This window comes from Lynx rufus, unplaced genomic scaffold, assembly GCF_022079265.1.
Source record: "Lynx rufus isolate CCGP_SWC_20201006 ecotype Redwood Valley unplaced genomic scaffold, mLynRuf1.p SCAF_16, whole genome shotgun sequence".
NCBI classification, from domain to species: domain Eukaryota; kingdom Metazoa; phylum Chordata; class Mammalia; order Carnivora; family Felidae; genus Lynx; species Lynx rufus.
In genome coordinates this window covers 30308582-30326420 of record NW_025814830.1, presented here as the reverse complement: position 1 = coordinate 30326420, position 17839 = coordinate 30308582, and the positions used below count along the sequence as shown (strand labels likewise).

Here is a 17839-nt window from a genome sequence, read left to right as displayed (position 1 = left end):
ATTAAAAATGGTTTTAAGTGAATAATGGACAATCTTGGAAAGAGCTGATCTTAGTTGGATAGTTTGTTTCATGGATACATATTCAAGATGTTTGAAATTCATGCAAAAGTCATTTTCTGCAAATGAAATTGATTTCTGTGATTGAATCCTGTTTCCTGGTGTGCAAATGGCACCAAATTTACTTTGCTTTATCAATCTCATTCCAAAAAGACGGCAATTCACTAAAACCTTTTTTTTTGGCTGGAACCCTAGTAGCATTACCCCAATGAATCATTGGAGAAATGCCATTACTTAATTCCCCTCCCTGCCCCAGCCTACCTTTCAATTTCTCTTAAAATGTTTACATGCAGTGCAGAATATAAAGCTGTTTATTCTCTTCCACATTGCTTGCTGTTCCCTGGTTTTTTTTCTATGTGGTCTTTCCCTTTGAAGCAGCTCCAAGATTATAACTTTGCTTCCATCCTGAATACCTTTATCAATATTGAAGTCCTTTTGTCATATGGTCTAGCAGTGAAGAATTGGAATAGACCATCTTAGGAACAAAATCCAAGGGTAGATTTCTAGAAAGCTAACGGGCTCCTGCATTCCTCTGATTTGTGACAGATTACCTATTAATTCTGTCTACTTTATCTCCACTAAATTTATAGACCACCTTCACCTCTCTGCTGGACTTCAAAGTCTCTCTACTGGTCTTACTCGTTGCGTATTTTGCTTGTCCTGTCTTGTACCCCCACCCCACACCTCTCTTTTCCATTCTCCACATAGATGCCAGAGCTCTCTTTTAAAACGATTTAACAAAGCACTTTAACAAAGCTGAAACTCTTTCGCTTTCTATTGCACTTGGGAGAAAATACTAAATGTTTAACATGGTTTCATGAGCAATCTCCTCACCTCTCCAACATGGGAGCATACTATTCTACCCCCTTGTTAGCTACGGGGGTCGTCCATCAGATCCTGAGGCTGAGCTCCTTTTCTCCTTAGTTAGGCCTTCACCTGTAATGCTGTGCTCCCATAGCTACATAGTCCTGGAAGCTTGTCCTCACTCAGTCTCTGCCTGGCCATGTCCTACTTTTTCCTTGGGAGTTTTGGGGCGCCTGGGTGGCTCAGTCGGTTGAGCGTCCGACTTCGGCTCAGGTCATGATCTCACAGCTCGTGAATTCGAGCCCCACGTCAAGCTCTGTACTGACAGCTCAGAACCTGGAGCCTGCTTCTGCTTCTGTGTCTCCCTCTCTCTCTGCCCTAACCCACTCGCATTCTGTCTCTGTCAAAAATAAATAACCATTAAAAAAAAAATTAAAAAAAAGGGAGTTTTTACTAATATTACTTCCTCAGGGAGGTTTCTTCTGCCCCTCCCACCCATCTAAATTAAATCCCCCTCATTCTCTCATAGCACCCTAATCTTGTAAGGCATTAACTACCAGCAGCTCCATGAATAGATCTGTTTTGTATACCACTTAGGTACAGTACCCAGAGCATATTATGTGCTCAATAAAGATCTGTGGGATGAGTAAGTGATTACCTTTGCTTCTTAAAATCTAATACTTGATTCTCTCCTGCCCTGGAAAGTAGCCCTGAAATCGGAGAGGGTGAGGTCTTGGGACCTTGGCAGCAGGCACCAATGAAAGTTGTGAAATCTTACTCAAAAAAGGCAACAAATGTTTTATTTCTTCAATGCAAATTACTGTATTCACCACAAGCTAAAGAAGAGAACATATATATATATATATATTTATATATATATTTGAATTTATGGAAGACTAAAGACATGGAAAAAATCCAGCACCCCAACAAGTACGGCCAGGAAGGAAATCATCTCTATAATAGGACAGTTTAATGAATTACAAACAAGAAAGGGTAGGAAAGGAGGAAAGAAAGATGTGCATTGAGTTTAAGACACTGTAAAACTCAGAAGACGTATTTACTATTCAAGTATAAACTCAGTAAGGACTTGGCATAAATTGAAAGGCAGCTGCTGAGGTACACCATTATAAAATAAGTTCTATGAATTTACAATTCTACCTTCCAATTTTCTGGGAGAAAAAACCAAACTCTTGAAGGTCTTCACCAGAGACCCTGAGAGGGATTAACACTTTTGATGAAGACATAGTCAACAATCCATGATTGAATATACTATTCAAAAACAGGTATTTATTTAAAACAACAGGAATACGTGCTCTCAGACTGTCCTCTAAGAGTTTTTGAGACTGTTAGTTCAAGAGTTTCAAAGTATATTACTTCCAGAAACAATACTGATTAAAAAAAAATTTTAACAAAAAACAAAAACCTGATTTGATGGTACCTTAAAAATACCCTAAATACCAAATTTTCTCCAGTCTAACATTGCAATTAATTTAAGAATTCCTCCCGCATTGTTAAAACATTTTTTCCTCACAAAATGCGGATACTGAAACTGGATAGAAACACCATGAATGTGAAAATACACCAGTTTTCTGCAGTTAAAAAAAAACTACAATGTTCTTTGGAATCACGGAAATATCAAAAATTGGGTTTTCTCCACAGTCTGTGCACCTTCTTTCGGGCCCTCCATGTTGCTTGTAGTATTGACCTGGGTGGTTCTGGTTTATAGATTCAAGTTTTGCAGGGCAATATCCACGCTTAACACACCAGGGCCTCTCTGACCGGTTGGAAGTTATGCTTAACCCAGAACTGCTGTCATTTACTTCTCCATAATGACTTCTGCCCCAAATAAAAACTTCAGAATAGGAGAGAAAACATCCTGTTAGACATTCACATGAACCCAACATGGGAGAATTCCGGTGTGGTTTCAGCACTTGGGAGGGCACTGTCTCCTAGCGTGTTCCATGGAAGTACCACAGGCCTAGCTGTTAGCACTCAGCTTTCCTTGGCCTTAAAAGGAATTTCTCAGGGCTGGCAAGTTGGGTTAGATTCTAAGAGAATTTTGTCTTTGACAAACTACCATTTTTAGCATAAAATCTGGCCATGGCTATAAGTTTCAATGTGCGCACAACTGATTAGAGATGTTTTTTTTTTTTTTCTTTGTTTTGTCTCTTCAACATTGGCTGGAATTGAGTAGAAATAAGTCCATGATGCCTCTTCACATGTGTCATGAAATATGAGAAATCTGTCTGACTCTAGACACTATTTCTTTGCGACACAATGGGCAGGTCTCCAGTTGCAAGGCACAATCCATGCACAGGTCACTAAGGAGAAAGATACAAGTGCCAGTTAGGTTAATGCTTCAGGAGGTCAAACTGACAATGTGCCAACTCAGTCTAAAATATTAACAAGCTGGCTAATTGAAAGGGTAATCATTACACATGGTTAAAAAACGAAGCAAATATATGAACAAACAAGTCTCTCATTTCTGATCCTCCCTCATCCTCTTGTGAGGAGTAAGTAAAAAGTTCAAGTATATTCTTCCACAAAGTCTGTATGTACACGAAAAAAACTTACAGACGTGTATGGTAGGTCGAAACACAACACGCTTTGTTTCCCAGACAGCTAGCCACTTATCCCAATATCAAACAGTCCATCTTGCACTGCAGATTTGACACGAGGCTTTTATATGTGAAATTTTCACTTGTGGTTAGTTCCATTTCTGGGTTTCTATTCTGTTCTCCACAGTTCTGCCATTCTTTTTATATATGGGGAGCGAACTATTAGCATTTATTTTAATATATCTTAAGATGTGGTAGGTAGTTTGGTCCCCTCTGTAACTCTTCTCTTTGAGAATTTTCTTGTCTTATTTATAGCATGTAAGTTTTTACTTATTTTTTTAATTAAAGTTTTTAATTTATTTTAAGAGAGTGAGCTGCCAAGCAGGGAAGGGGCAGAGAGGGAGAGAGAGAATCCCAAGCAGGCTCCACGCTGACAGTGTGGAGTCTGACACAGGGCTCCAACGCACGAATCGTGAGATCATGACCTGAGCTGAAATCAAGAGTCGGATGCTTAACCGACAGAGCCACCCAGGTGTCCCAGCACACAAGCAAGCTTTTAAACTAGCATTTCTATTTTCAGAAGAAAAAAAAAAGTTAACCCAGATTAAACTTACGGTTTAGAGAAAAGTGTCACCTTTAAAACACCAACAGGACTTCCTATCCAAGAACAGACCCATTTATTCAAATCTTATCTTGCATTCTTTAGTAGTTTAAAAGTTTTCTTCTCATAGGCACCACATATTTCTTGGTACGTATTCTTAGACAGCCCTTGTTTATTTTTTTATCTACTTGTTTAAGTAATCTCTATACCCAAAGTGGGGCACGAACTCACAATCCCGAGATCAAGAGTTGCATGCTCCACTGAGTGAGCCAGCCGGGTGCTCCTGGCCTGGAGAGGTTTAAATAGAATCTACCCAGCCCCTCAAAGTTTGAAAGAATTATCAGTGAAACCATCTGGGCTTACTGCTTGGGGCGGAGGGAATGGAGGGCAAATATACCTTTGATAATCATTTCAATTTTCTTCTACGGTAATAGAAATGCCTAGGTTGTCCATTTCTTCCCGGGGTCAGCTCACGACATTCAGTTTATCCAGATTTCCTTTCTTAACCCTTTAAAATTGTTGTTGTTGCTGAAAGTTGAGCTAACTTTTCTTATAACTCTTTACATTTCCTCTTCCAATCCTGTTTTGTATATATCTATTACGGAGGCTAAGATACCTGGTTCTAAGTTTTTAGATTTCAGCCCTCATTTACAAGTGCTCATTGTGAGCAAACCCACTGAGAAGGCCAGAGAGCCTGAGGATGAGTGAAGACCAGATACTGCTCTTTGGGATCTTAATATCCTCCCACAAACAAAGATCAAAAGGGGTATCGAGATATCCATCCTTTAAACTTTGCATCTGCCTGTGAGGCCCTAATAACTAAAACCTTCAAAGGTGCTCAAACTGAGACTTCTAGGCTGCAGAGTCGATACCAAGGAAATAGCTACCGCTGGAGTCACCGTGCCTTTCTTTTCGAAGAGAAACTGGTACAGTGAGCAGTGACATAAGATACACAGCATGCACCTCCCTTATCAGCCAATTAGATAACAACCCACTGCAAAAGTTGGCAAGGTAGAGTGAAGGGCCTAGACTAAGCCACACCTGGAGGTGACAATTGGGGTCCATCACTCAGACTCTGGACCCTCAGGAGCTCTGGTGGCTAAAGCTCTGTCAAAAATAAGAGCAGGGGGGCGCCTGGGTGGCGCAGTCGGTTAAGCGTCCGACTTCAGCCAGGTCACGATCTCGCAGTCCGTGAGTTCGAGCCCCGCGTCAGGCTCTGGGCGGATGGCTCAGAGCCTGGAGCCTGTTTCCGATTCTGTGTCTCCCTCTCTCTCTGCCCCTCCCCCGTTCATGCTCTGTCTCTCTCTGTCCCAAAAATAAATAAAAACGTTAAAAAAAAAAAAAAAAAAAAAAAGAGCAGGGCAGGAGAGAGGATGTGCTGAGTTACAGGGAGCTGGCCTGGAAGACTGGCCCGGGCACTGCTCACCCAGTCAGCATACATGCCTGGGCCAGGTCAGGGCCAGCCCACCGCCCAGCTCCTCTTTCTGTTTCCTTTCTAAAATTTATTTAAGTAGACTCTGTGCCCAGCGTGGAGCCCAATGCAGGGCCTAACCGACTGAGCCACCCAGGTGCCCCATCTCTCTCTGCTTCCAAACTCGGTTGGGAGGCCTTCTTGGGGGCGTCTTACTTGCTGTTCTTGCTGATCTTTAGACACTGTTCTACAGGATCCAGGCTGCCTTCTAGTTCAACTTGGCTGCATGGGAGGGAGGTGCTGCCTTCTCAATGGTTAGAGGGTTAAGCAGCTAGTAAATGAGGAGGCCCTAAAAATAAAACTAAAAGGGATTTCCCAAGAGGATCATAAGTAGTATTAGGCCTTTTACATTTTGTAAAACTGTATTAAAATATAGTACTGAGTAAACAAGATAAAAACAGAGGCCTTCCATCAAACAGCTTCTTCTATTTCAGGTACTTTCTGGAAGACAGCCATGAACTGTCTGGCAAACTCGAATTTCTCAGCCCACTTTGTATATAATAAACTTTAAAGAACAGCTATGGAACTGGTAACATTGTGTGGGGTACCAGGGTAGACAGCCCAAGACGGGCTGCAAGGACACACAGATTATTCTGAGCTGAAAACAATCAAGGTCCAAAAGACTCAGGAAGAAACTTTGACCTCCCTGCAACTGCCTAAAAAGAATTTAAATAGAGGACCTGTTACCAGGAAGAGAGTTATTAATAAGAGATTCCTCTTTACCTAAGAAACATATCTGCACAACGGGGCAACCTTTGTTTTCCAAACATCCCCTCTGCTTCCTGCTAAGGGCTTTCCTTCCCTTTTTACCCCCAGACCCCTACCCCCTTCCTTAACTGAGGACGACATGCATACCTCATTTTGCCTGTCTTTGGAATTTCATGTCTGTGTGGATTCCCCATGTGCACGTAACTACATTTGATTCTCTCCTGTTAATCTGTATCATATATATTTAATTCTTAGTCCAGTTAGAAGAACCCTGGACAGAGGAAAGTTTCTTCCTCTCTGATAACCATAAAATAATTCAAGAATAGGATGATTGCCTAATGTAATACAAAAAAGAAGAAATGAGCAAACCCTCTTACCTGTGTCCACATGGCTTCAACTGTGTGTCTGCTACTTCGTCACAACACAGGGAGCAGCAGTTTTCCCGGATGCTGACTTGCTTCAACAGAGCAAGACGCCGGTGCCTGAGAAGAAAGTGTAGTTTACAACTTATTTGGTCAACAAATCAATGGGCCTATGAGCAGTGATGCATATGAAATGCTGTGAAAATGCTCTGTCCGTGTGAAGTACGCTACGCACTCCTTAAGCTTTGTTCAGGAAGGTTTGCACACACGCATCTCATTTCAACCTGACAGTGATTTTCTACAGTAGAGAATGACACAGATGTGATCAATCCCATGTTATAGGCAAAGAACCAGTTCATGGAAGTGATCTGCATAAGGTCAACACATGGGAAACAGATTCAGGAATCAAATGCCAACCTTTTGGTTCTCAGACTAGTACTCTTTGTTTTACCAGCAAATTTTCACCTTTGAGTCACACAGCTCTGAGAGTCTGATGAAAAGCAGCGGAGTCTTTCCCAAGAAAAATGCACACACACAAGTTTCTATACAGTCTCAGGTGCTTATGATAGGCCAGCACAGACTCTTCTGGAAGTCCACACACCTCAGGTTAGAATCCTTGCATGACACTTCCACTCAGTTTGAAACGGAAAAGTGGACAGGCAGAACTGCTTTGCTAAAAGTGCAGCCCTGACAGCCAGGGGGCAAGAGAAACATGAAACATTCATTCTATTCACTTCAGGCCTTACCATGTGACAGACACTGGCCTGAGCCTGGAGACTCAGCAGTGAAGAGAGGACTAAAAACATATATGCCTGCCTTCAGAGAGCTTACACTCCAGTGAAGGGAGACAGAAAGAAACCAGGTAAAAAAGTAAAATATATAGAATTTTAAGCGCTGATGAGCAGTATGAAGAAAAATAAAGCAGGGAGAAGAGTAAAGGCAGTGTGTATACGAGGAGCAGGGAGGTACAATTTTAAATATGACAGCCAAGGAAGATCTCACTAAGGTGACATTTAAGATATGAAGGGAGCGAGGGATTGAGTCTTGTGGATATCTGGAGAGACACCATTTGTGATATTACGATTTATAATAAATACATATTTGGTCTTCGTCTGGGTTCCTGGCACAGAGGTCCTAAAACCCTGGGAATTCTCTAAGAGATGAGAGCAATAGATGTCTTTTGCTATGTTAATTAGGCAGCTTTGAAAAGCCCCTAGGTAACCTAAGTTTGGGGCTGGCTGCCAGGGGAACCAACACTGTAATCAGTGAGCTGGAACTTTCATTCCTCCCCTCACCTCCCAGGGGGGCAGAGGGGCTGGAGATTGAATGTACTCACTAATGACCAATGTTCTCATCAACTATGCCTCTGTAATGAAGCCACCAGAGAAACCCCTAAGGGGACCGTCTGAAAATCTTCAAGGTTGGTGAACATGTGGAGGTTTGGGGAGACGGTACACTCACAGGTCATGGAGGCTGCTTCCCACATGCCTGTCCTCTGCACTGCTTCCACCTGTCCCTGGATTAAATCCTTTTATAATAAACTGGTAGTCAGTCTAGCAAAGAAACTACTTTCCTAAGTTCTGTGAGCCACTCTAGCAGGTGATTCAAACCTGATGAGGGGGATCATGGGAACCTTCAATTTACAGCCAGCCAGTCAGCCAGAAGCAAATATAGAAACCTGAACTTGCGACTGGCATTTAAAGTCGGGGTAGAGGGCAGCCTTGTAGGAATGAGACCTTAACTTGTGGGACCTGACACTGACTGTCTCCAGTCAGGCAGTGTCGGAATTGAGTTAATTGCTTGGTGGTGTTGGAAAACACACACTGGCCCATTCTAGCAGCAAGAACAGCAAGTGCAAAGGCCCTGAGGCTATAATAGATCTGGTATGTTTCAGGAGCAGCAAGGAGGCCAGGGTGGCTGAATAAGGAGCATGAACAAGTGGGAGAGGGTAAGTAGGAGGTAAAGTCAGAGAAGTAATAAAGGAAGGAAGGGGACAAATCATGTAGAACTTGGAAGGTCACTGTAAGGATTTAAGCTTTTATCTTAAGTGAAACGAGAAACTACTAGAGTCTTGTGAGCAGAGAAGGGCATGATCTGATTTAAGTTGTAACAAAATCATTCTGGAGGCTGTGTTGAATAGACTGAAGGGGCTCTAGGTAGGAACAGGGAGACTAGCTAAAGGGAAAAAAAAAAAAAAAAGGCAGCTTGGACGATGGTAGCAGGAGTGAGGGTGACAAGCTGTAGTTGCATGTGGGATATATTCCGAAGGCACAGCCCACAGTATTTTCTGAGTAGGATGTAGGAATGGTGGAAAGTAAGGTGTCAAAGAACTTCTAGGATTATGGCCAGGGAACCTGGAATGACAACGGAGCTCAGACAAAGGAAGACAGTAGTTCCCCTCCAACCCTGTATGTGACTAGGTTCGCCATATAGTCTGTTTTTCTTTTGTGTGTATTTGAAGTTTCCAAATAATAAAAAGGTTAAGAAGGAGCAAAAAAAAAAAAAAAAAAAAGAGTGAATAAATGAATGAGAATTAGAGACAGAGAGTACATACAGAGAGTATACAGAGCAATTTACAAAATCCCAGATAGCAACAGGGCCATGATCTCCTACCATGAAGCCAGAAAGGAATATATTCCAGTGAATAAACAAACACAAGCCGAATATAAGCTTTTGGAACACAGGCTGAAAATATTAACAGCATAGGAAATGGTCTCAGGCACATTCACACCTAATGCCACAATGAGGTGCAACTGAGATGTTAAAGAGGTGAAAGACAGTGGCAGGTTTCTGTGCCATGGAGGACGCCACTCAATGAGCCTCCAGCAACTCCCGTGTTGGTGTCACTGTCAGAGACAGTGCAACGTAAGATGCCCTAACCTGGAACTCTGCTCTTACTCAAGGCAGGCTGCATCTGGGTGCTGACCTGACAGGGTACTGAGTACTTGGAAGCTGCCCGTAAAAGGAGACTTTTGAACAGCTGGCACCTATTGCCATCTGACTTTCACAAAGCTTAATTCTGCAGGGGGCGGTCCTCTAAATGCTGTTGCCGTTTTAACTAAGGCCAGCCTCCAGGGGAACTCCTGGAGCCTTTGCTCACTTTTCAGGGTATACGTCACAAGGCAGGCTTAGTGATGGGCCGCTTCCAGTGAGACAGGCTAAATTAAAAAGGAATGAGGTATGACAGACAAGAGAGGTATTACTTCAGACTTTCACTAAATTCAAGAGGAATTTAAAGTTCATAATCTCTGTCAGGCACCAACACAAGTTGAAGGGAAGTTCTAGGAATGAACCTCAGGTCCCTGAGCTGGTATGTAAGGGGCCCTTCTGTTCTTGTGATGTTACGGAGGTTCTGCCATAGCAGGCAATGCTGCTGGGTCACTCTGTGACCTTTTCTGGTTCGTCTGCAAATTGTTGAGCCGCTCTTCAGGCTTGAGACACTACGTCCAAGGTGAAGCATGGCCCAGAAGGGCTGTTTATAATAGACCTGCTTTTTGAGCCAAAACAGGAGCTAGGATTATAACATTATGTTACATATACCTTCCGGGGCATGACAGCCCAACACTGACCGCACCATGGCCAGTGTGATCTCTGTCATTGATATAATACATGTGGCAAGAATCCCCTTCCCCACAGGGATCTAGAAAACTGCTCTGTTAAAAAATGATAAGCTTTGGTTCTTATTGTGAAACAAGCTTCAAGTTCAGATCATTACCAGGAAGCAGCTTGAGTCTTTCTCAGCTTAAGGAACAGACCACGTTCATCTCATAAGAAAGAAAAGCAGATACTCTTCCAAGGAGATAACTAATGTCTATCACACTTTTCGGCAAAGAAGGGCTGTGGAATTTTATGCAAGATGGCATTCACTGTCCTAATGGCTGTAGAACAGTGCTGGCAGTGCAACAGTATGTTTCTGGAGCGCCTGGTTGGCTCAGTCGGTTGAGCGTCCAACTTTGGCTCAGGTCATAATCTCATGCCTCATGGGTTCGAGCCCTGCATCGGGCTCTGTACTGACAGCTCAGAGCCTGGAGCCTGCTTCAGATTCTGTGTCTCCCTCTCTTTCTGCCCGTCCCCTGCTTCATGCTCTCTGTCTCTCAAAAATAAAAAAATGTTTAAAAAAGAGAGAGAGAGAGAGAGAAGTATGTTTCAACAAACTCCAAAGTTAAAAGCATATCTGCTAAAAAATGTACTTGATTTCCTAATATTTAAGATTTTTCATTGACATTCAGGTAAAGTTAGTTTGCAGTTTTTTTGTGTGTTTGTGCATGTGTTATATTGCCTGGTTTTTATACCGGTATTATTTAGCTCATAAAAATTATTTGGAAGTGCTCTTTCTTTCTGGTTCTGAAACATTTTAAATAGTGATATTTAAATAGTTATCTTTTATTTAAAAATGTGGTGAAGGGTGCCTGAGTGGCTCAGTCAGTTAAGTGTCCAACTTCTGCTCAGGTCACGATCTCGAAGTTCATGAGTTTAAGCCTTGTGCCGGGTTCTGTGCCGACAGCTCAGAACCTGGAGCCTGCTTCGGATTCTGTGTCTCCTTTTCTCTCTGCCCCTCCCCCACTCGTACTCTGTCTCCATCTCCAAAAATAAATAAAAACATTAATAAAAAATGTGGTGGAAATCTCCTGTGAAATCACCCAGGTCTGGTGTGTTTTGGGGGACATATCTCTTACTTCATTTCAATTAATTTTGTAATAATAACTGGTTAGTTTATATCTCTTCCGGGATTTGTTTGAGTAATTTATATTTCCTAGGAGGTCATCCATTTTATTCAGGTCTTCAAAATTATTTGTAAAAAGTCTTTCAGGAACTGTTTCAGCTTCTTACGAGATGCACGTGAAAGTCTACAGGTAGTCTAAGCAGATTCCTTACCTTGGCAAAATGATTTTCTCTTCAGCTGTGAGGAAGGCGTAGTCATTAAAAGTGCTAAATTTCATAGATGGTGGATATTTGAATGGTTTCGCTCCAAAATTGAACTCACATTGTTGATATGACATGAAACTAGCTGCAGCAAAAAATCCAGATCTACAAGTAAAAAGGAGTACAGAGGTCAACAGAATTCATGAAAACAAAGTAAAGCTCATACATGGAAGTGGTTTTTAGACATTATCCCCTAGTAGAAAGGAAGGGTAATGGATTCTGTTTACTAACCTAGACAGGACTGTGACCCTGACAATGTCCTAACCTCATCTTCTTATATTAAGCTTCAGGACGGTTATAGATATGATCAAATGGGTCCTTAATTACTCTAAATAAAATGATTTCTCATCACAACTGACTACATAAATGGACAAAGTCTTTTTCTGGAGAAAAGTGAATTCCATGCATCTACTCAAATTTTTGACTGAGGAAAGCTACTTACACAGTAGATGAAAAGACTTGCTTCTCAGGAGGCAGCTGGTTGCCATTTAAAAAGAAGATCATTTGCTTTTCATTCAAGTCTAACAGAAATCCTACTGTGTCTCCTACAGGAGAAAGTGAAACATGCTAAGGGTTAGGGTGTATACTACTACCAGGATTCTGCTCAGTGTCTCAAGGGTTTTAGTCATTGTATCAAGTCAAGTCTGCATCTGTAGCTATGTATCAACACATTCACCAGTCTTGCTTCTTCTGCAACTGGTCTAATATTTTAGACTACGATTAAGAAGAAAATGCTGCTGGGGCACTTGGGTGGCAAAAAAGAGCGCGGATTCTCTCCCTCTCTGTCTGCCCCCTGGCACACATACTCTCTCTCTCTCAAAATGAATAAATTTCACACACAAAAAAATCATGTTATTTAATAACCTGGAAAGCTGTTCAAGGCATAGGAGTGAGACAATAACAAAAAATACATACACCAAATTTTAAGTGTTTAAAAAAAAAAATCTCTGGATGGAGGAATTATAAGGGATTTTCATTTTACTCCTTTCCCCTATTTCCCAAATTTTTATGCTAAACGTATTACTTCAGTAATCTTTTTTAAAATTATTAGAAAACAAAAATGAGACAGTCTTTGCAGACAGTGCCTCTTTTTTTTTTTTTCTTAAGTTTTTATTTATTTATTTTGAGAGAGAGCATGAGCAGGGGAGGGGCAGAGACCGAGAGGGAGAGACAGAGAGACAGAATCCCAAGCAGGCTCCATGTTGTTAGCATGGATCCCAGCACGGGGCTCGACCTCACGAACCGTGAGATCATGACCTGAGCCGAAATCAAAAGTCAGACGCTTAACCGACTGAGCCACCCAGGTGCCCTCAACTCATCCTTAAAAGCTGCTCTAGTGGGGCCCAGAATGTGGCAACTGAATAGTGCCTATTCCATAGCCACCTGGCCTCTAAAAATATCCTCATTTTACTGGCATTACAATATCAGTGTCCTCAATATCTCCCTGAAGGCTTTGATTCAAAGCATGTATCTAGAGGGGCGGCTGGCTGGCTCAGTTGGTGGAGCGAGTGACTCCTGATGTTGGGGTTGAGTTCAAGCCCCAGTTGTGTATAGAGATTACTTAAAAATAAAATCTCAACAAAGAAAAAAAAAAAGCATATACCCAGAGAGAAAACTAGAATTCATATTAATCTTATCATTTTCCCCACTCAATTAAGAATTCTATAGTCTGAAATGCTTTTGCAAAAGGAAGGGCTCTACCAGAGGTGAACTTATCAGAACGCTGTTTACATCCATGAGGGGGAATACAAAGGCTCATATCCCTTTTCATATCACATCTTCTTCCATTAAAACATTTTAAGGCCCAACATAATAGATGCCTTCATCATAACCAGATGTCTGGACCCAGTTGATAAATTCATGACAGAGAGGAACGGGTACCTTCTTTCCAGCACGGGTGTAGATGAGGCTTACTCCTGGCATTGTACCAAATCAGCTGCCGGCAGCCGTCGTAGGCACAGGAGTATTCGTCGTCCCCAATGCCATAGCCTTCCTGGAGGGAGATAGGGTCCAGAAGATTAGCAAGGCTCTGCCTGCTGCGTTCTGAGAAAAGACGGTGTGTCTTTTGTAACCATAGACCTGGTGGCTGGAATTCTAAGCTTTCCGGATGAAGGGAGCCTATGGTTCTTAGAAGATACCAAAATGCTGACCCGGAAGCCTGGTTCTCCATGACTGGATAATGACCTCACCAACAAATTTGTTAGTTCTTTTAATTCTCATGAGCCACCATAAGGCTGATGGCATCCTGCTCCACTTTAAGAGGAGATAAAGGCTCAGAGAGGTCAACCACATCACCCAAAGACAAATCATTACTAAGAAAGCCACGTTTGGACCTTGGACTCTTCTGATCCTAAGAATGGTGTGCTTTCTACTTCACTGTGGCTGGGAAAACAACTTTCTTGCATGTAGTAGACTTCAAAACAACCACATACACGGAGATTTAAAAACTGGACACAACAAAAAGGTTATAGTGGACAGTCAGCTAATAGCTATTCGGAGGTGGGCTCAACTCGAGCATCATACAAGTCCTCGGCAGTTCTTTTATTTCTTATTGCCTTTTAATTATTTCACAATTATTTTATTGTTAAAAGGGTGGATGGGATCTTAAATTATTTTAAGTGCTTATGAAAAAATAGAACAAACAGAAGAAGCATGCAGATCAGGCAACTGCTATCTTTAAATGTTCATGGTGAAAGATTCTTAGTGGGCCAAATCCAAGTAAGATTTCAGGTCCTTGGTGATGTTCTGCTTGTTCTCTGGAATAAACAATGCAGTGAGGAGATCGACCGGAGAAAAGGCTCGAACATATTCCTTGACTACTTGGGACTACAATATACTGAATTCTCATGAGTGTTCTCCAAAGTGAGGCTTCTGAACCAGCTGTTCTGAATGCACTATTCAGATTATTCAAGAGTCAAATGAACTTTCATCTACCTGTCTTTAGGCAGAGAAGAAATTCATCAGTTGACTAGAAAGAATACCTCGCTATCCCTCCTTTCCAAGCCTGAACGAGGAAAAATCGTTTTTTATTTTATGCGTGTTGGTCATAGGCAAAAGGCAAGCAATTCACTTTCTAATGTACTACCAAGTCCTCTGTGGAACAACGTGAAGACATTCCTAGAAGATTTCTAGCCACAAGAGTTGGTTAAGATCAGACTTTTACCATGCAATGTCTTCCATGCCAGGATGAATTTCACTGGAGAGTGGCACTGTGGGACAAAGGTGGAACTGTAATAATTTCAACCAGAGCTCAACGTCTACAGGCTAAGAAGTAGGTACTTCTACCAAGCAGAGATCACTTGGAAAAATCCCTTTGAGTTGACATCTCTGAGAGCGAGCTAGATGCCCTACACCCTCTGTCAACCTGAAAACATTCCCAGCAGGACTGTGGTTTCCAGCTGAGACAGATAAATGGGAGAACAGGGTAGCTAGCTTAGTACTTGGAGTAATAATTTTGATATGCTTGTTTATGGTCATGTATATTTTAGTAACGGAAACATTACTGAAAACAAAAAGTTTAATCCATAGCTTGCCATTCAGGAAATATTTTGAATTCTTTCCCCTTTTTTTTCTGCTGTCCAGCATCCCAACCCCTTCCTGTTTTAGGGAATTTAATGAAGATACAATGTCCTGCCTCCTGCTCAGGAGTTGGAGGGGTAGGATGTAACCTAGGCTTGGCCAGCTGGATCCGTCCAGCAGACACCCAGTGTGGTAGGAGTGACCCACACGGAGGAATGGTTAGGACTGGTTTGTGGCAGAAATGTTGGCACCTTAGCGCCTAAAACACTGGCTGTTGTACTTCCTGTCTCTTGGCTCTCTGATGTTGCCTTGGTGCCTGTCTAGTTCCCAAACTCCTCAACAGGCTGGGAGTTCCCAATAGGCTTCCGAGTTATTCCCCTTTTCTGTTTCAGAAAGCAGACTCGTTTTCTCCAAGGGACGAGGCTACCCCAGGGGAAGGAGCATGGGTTATCTTGACCAGGGTCTCGATTCTTCTTGGAGTGATTCTAGCACTTGGAGGCCAGGTGACTTCGGGTAAGTTTCTAAATTCATTTGTCTGAACCTCACTCTCATCTTTAAATGAGAATAATACCTTCCCAAACTCTCAAAAAGATTAGAGATAGTATGCGAAAGTATGGTAGATGCTCATGAAAAGGCAAAAGTTATTTCAGATAACTCAAAATGCACCCTTAAAAACTTGTTTCACCCAAACCTCCATAAAAATACACAAGACCAACTATTCTGTAGGTGACCTGAACAAGAACTGTCCTTAAGCTTCTCATTTTAATGAGAGCCCAACACTTTTATCATCCTTTCAAAACTGAAGCCCAAGCAGTAAGAGTTAAAAGAGGCACTGTGGATTGACTTCAAGTCGTTAGAGACTGGGTGTATCCTAGGGATGACTTATTTCATGAAACCACACCCCGTCTGTACAGGCAAAAAAAAAAAAAAAAAAAAAATCAGAATTACCAGAACGTCCGTTTGAAGCAAAGTTGTAAGTATGGCAACATGATTAAAATCCTACGTTTGGGAAAAGAGGTATCAGACTTCATTGACTTCTAACAGAGAATCAACAAGTACTTAGATCAGGAAAAAAATATTTTTTGATTAAAAAACATTTTTTTAATTTATTTATTTTGAGAGGAGAGAGAGCACACACACTGGGGAGGGGCAAAGAGATGGGGAGAGACAGAGAATCCCAAGCAGGTTCTGCACTGTCAGCACAGAACTCGACATAGGACTCGAATTCATGAACCATAAGATCATAACCTGAGCCAAAACCAAAGAGGTGGATGCTTAACAGACTGAGCCACCCCGGCACCCCTGGTTTTGATTTTTAAAGGAAGAAATTAAAAGTCTGTCAAGCAATTTAGAGGATAGGAAAACAGCATTTTAAGGATCTTAATTTGAGGAGCCAAAGTTTCTGCAATGATATGGCAGAAATTAGTGGCAGCCTCACTGGTAAATAATTAAAAAATTTTAATATTAAAAACAATTTACAATATCGAGAATTAGATATACTACACATAGACTCATGGGCGGCAGGGGGGGGGGCGGTGGTGGTGCTGCTGCCAAATGATGAGAAACAAATGTTGTCCTAGACCTTCCTCCCTAGAGATTTCCATCTTTCTTCTAGTTCTGGAACAACTTTTTTTACACCCAAATGAGGAACCTAGCTAATTCTCTGAGATTCTTTCCATTTTCAAATGCAAAGAAGATGACTCTTATAGAACAGGAAGGAGCCTGAATTCTAGTCCAATATTCTTTAGGTCCTCCCAGTCTCCAATTGTCATATGTGAAATGGACGTGGTGGCAGTACAGACTGCTGTGGGAGTCAGAGGAATGGCTCCAAAATGACAACGCTCTGGAAACAAACCTTTTTGCCCCCTAAGGTCTAAAAAATTGTCTTCGGGACCTCCTTTGGGTCAGATTGTCAGGATAATTGATGCTACCTGCTTTAAATCAGTGCCCAAGGTGGGAACTAAGAGACTAACCAGCACTGTTCTCCAGACCCGTGTACTTCTGACCACATGGTGCCGCAATAAAGTCTCACGCATCCAGGTCTTAATTAAGGTGCTGTCACTGAGGAGGCCCTTCATCAGAGAAAGGTCCCGACAAAAGCAACAGCAGACTGGGGTCTAGTTTTCTATCCTGGACAAGAATCTGACCTCTCCACTGACTCTCTTCCTCCAGTTGTCTCTCCAGCAAGGAGTTTAGTAAAAGGCCATGCACAATTCTAAGATGCTACACAGCCTTGCTGAAACGGTCCTCCCAAAACTATACCTATAGCAGGCAAGCAGAGTCTGGTTTTGTTGGTTCACTTCTAACACCCAACCTAGCACCTTACAGATGGGAGACTACTGTTTAAATTAGCAAAATAATCCAAAGTGTTTTCCCAGTTCAAAGGGTAAAAATCATACATCCACACAAAAGATTCCAGATCAAAACTGGATTGATTCCAAACAGCTTAAAATTGGAGAAACACAAGAAAGTCGATCAGGCTGGGCATCAGAAGGGCATAAACTGGCAAGAAATTAATATCTATAGGAAAGAGAGGAAGCCCTGCCCTCACACTTGAGCAGCGGTAGCTGAATCCTGCTTCTTCTAGTGGATTTCATCTTCCCTCTTACCTGCCAGCTTTCTACAACAAAAGATAAATACTAAATATTGAAAACAAATGTGCCTACCAATCACAAGATAAAAGTCAAGTTAAAGAAGTCAAGCCAATATTTAGTATTTTATGAAAGGAAGAGAATTCCTACAAGGTTCCTAAAGCTTAAATGCAAGGTAAAAGTCATGCTGGGTCCCAATACGAAAACCAAGCCAGCAATGTGGCTGGGGGCGGAGACACCCTACA

At 41.9% G+C, this 17839-nt stretch overlaps 1 protein-coding gene across 3 annotated transcripts in view; it reads right to left on the bottom strand.

Annotated features, from left to right (window-relative positions):
• Positions 1-2128: 2128 nt before the first annotated feature.
• Positions 2129-17839, bottom strand: part of RSPRY1 (ring finger and SPRY domain containing 1) — a 43437-nt gene continuing 27726 nt past the window's right edge. For all 3 annotated transcript variants that reach the window (XM_047078460.1, XM_047078461.1, XM_047078462.1), the window contains exons 11-15: positions 13366-13477; positions 11927-12029; positions 11437-11589; positions 6577-6681; positions 2129-3182 (exon numbers count right to left, since the gene is read on the bottom strand). In XM_047078460.1, the coding sequence (XP_046934416.1) occupies positions 3086-3182; positions 6577-6681; positions 11437-11589; positions 11927-12029; positions 13366-13477 (570 nt within the window). In that variant the 3' untranslated portion in view covers positions 2129-3085. The remainder of the gene's footprint in view (positions 3183-6576; positions 6682-11436; positions 11590-11926; positions 12030-13365; positions 13478-17839) is intronic.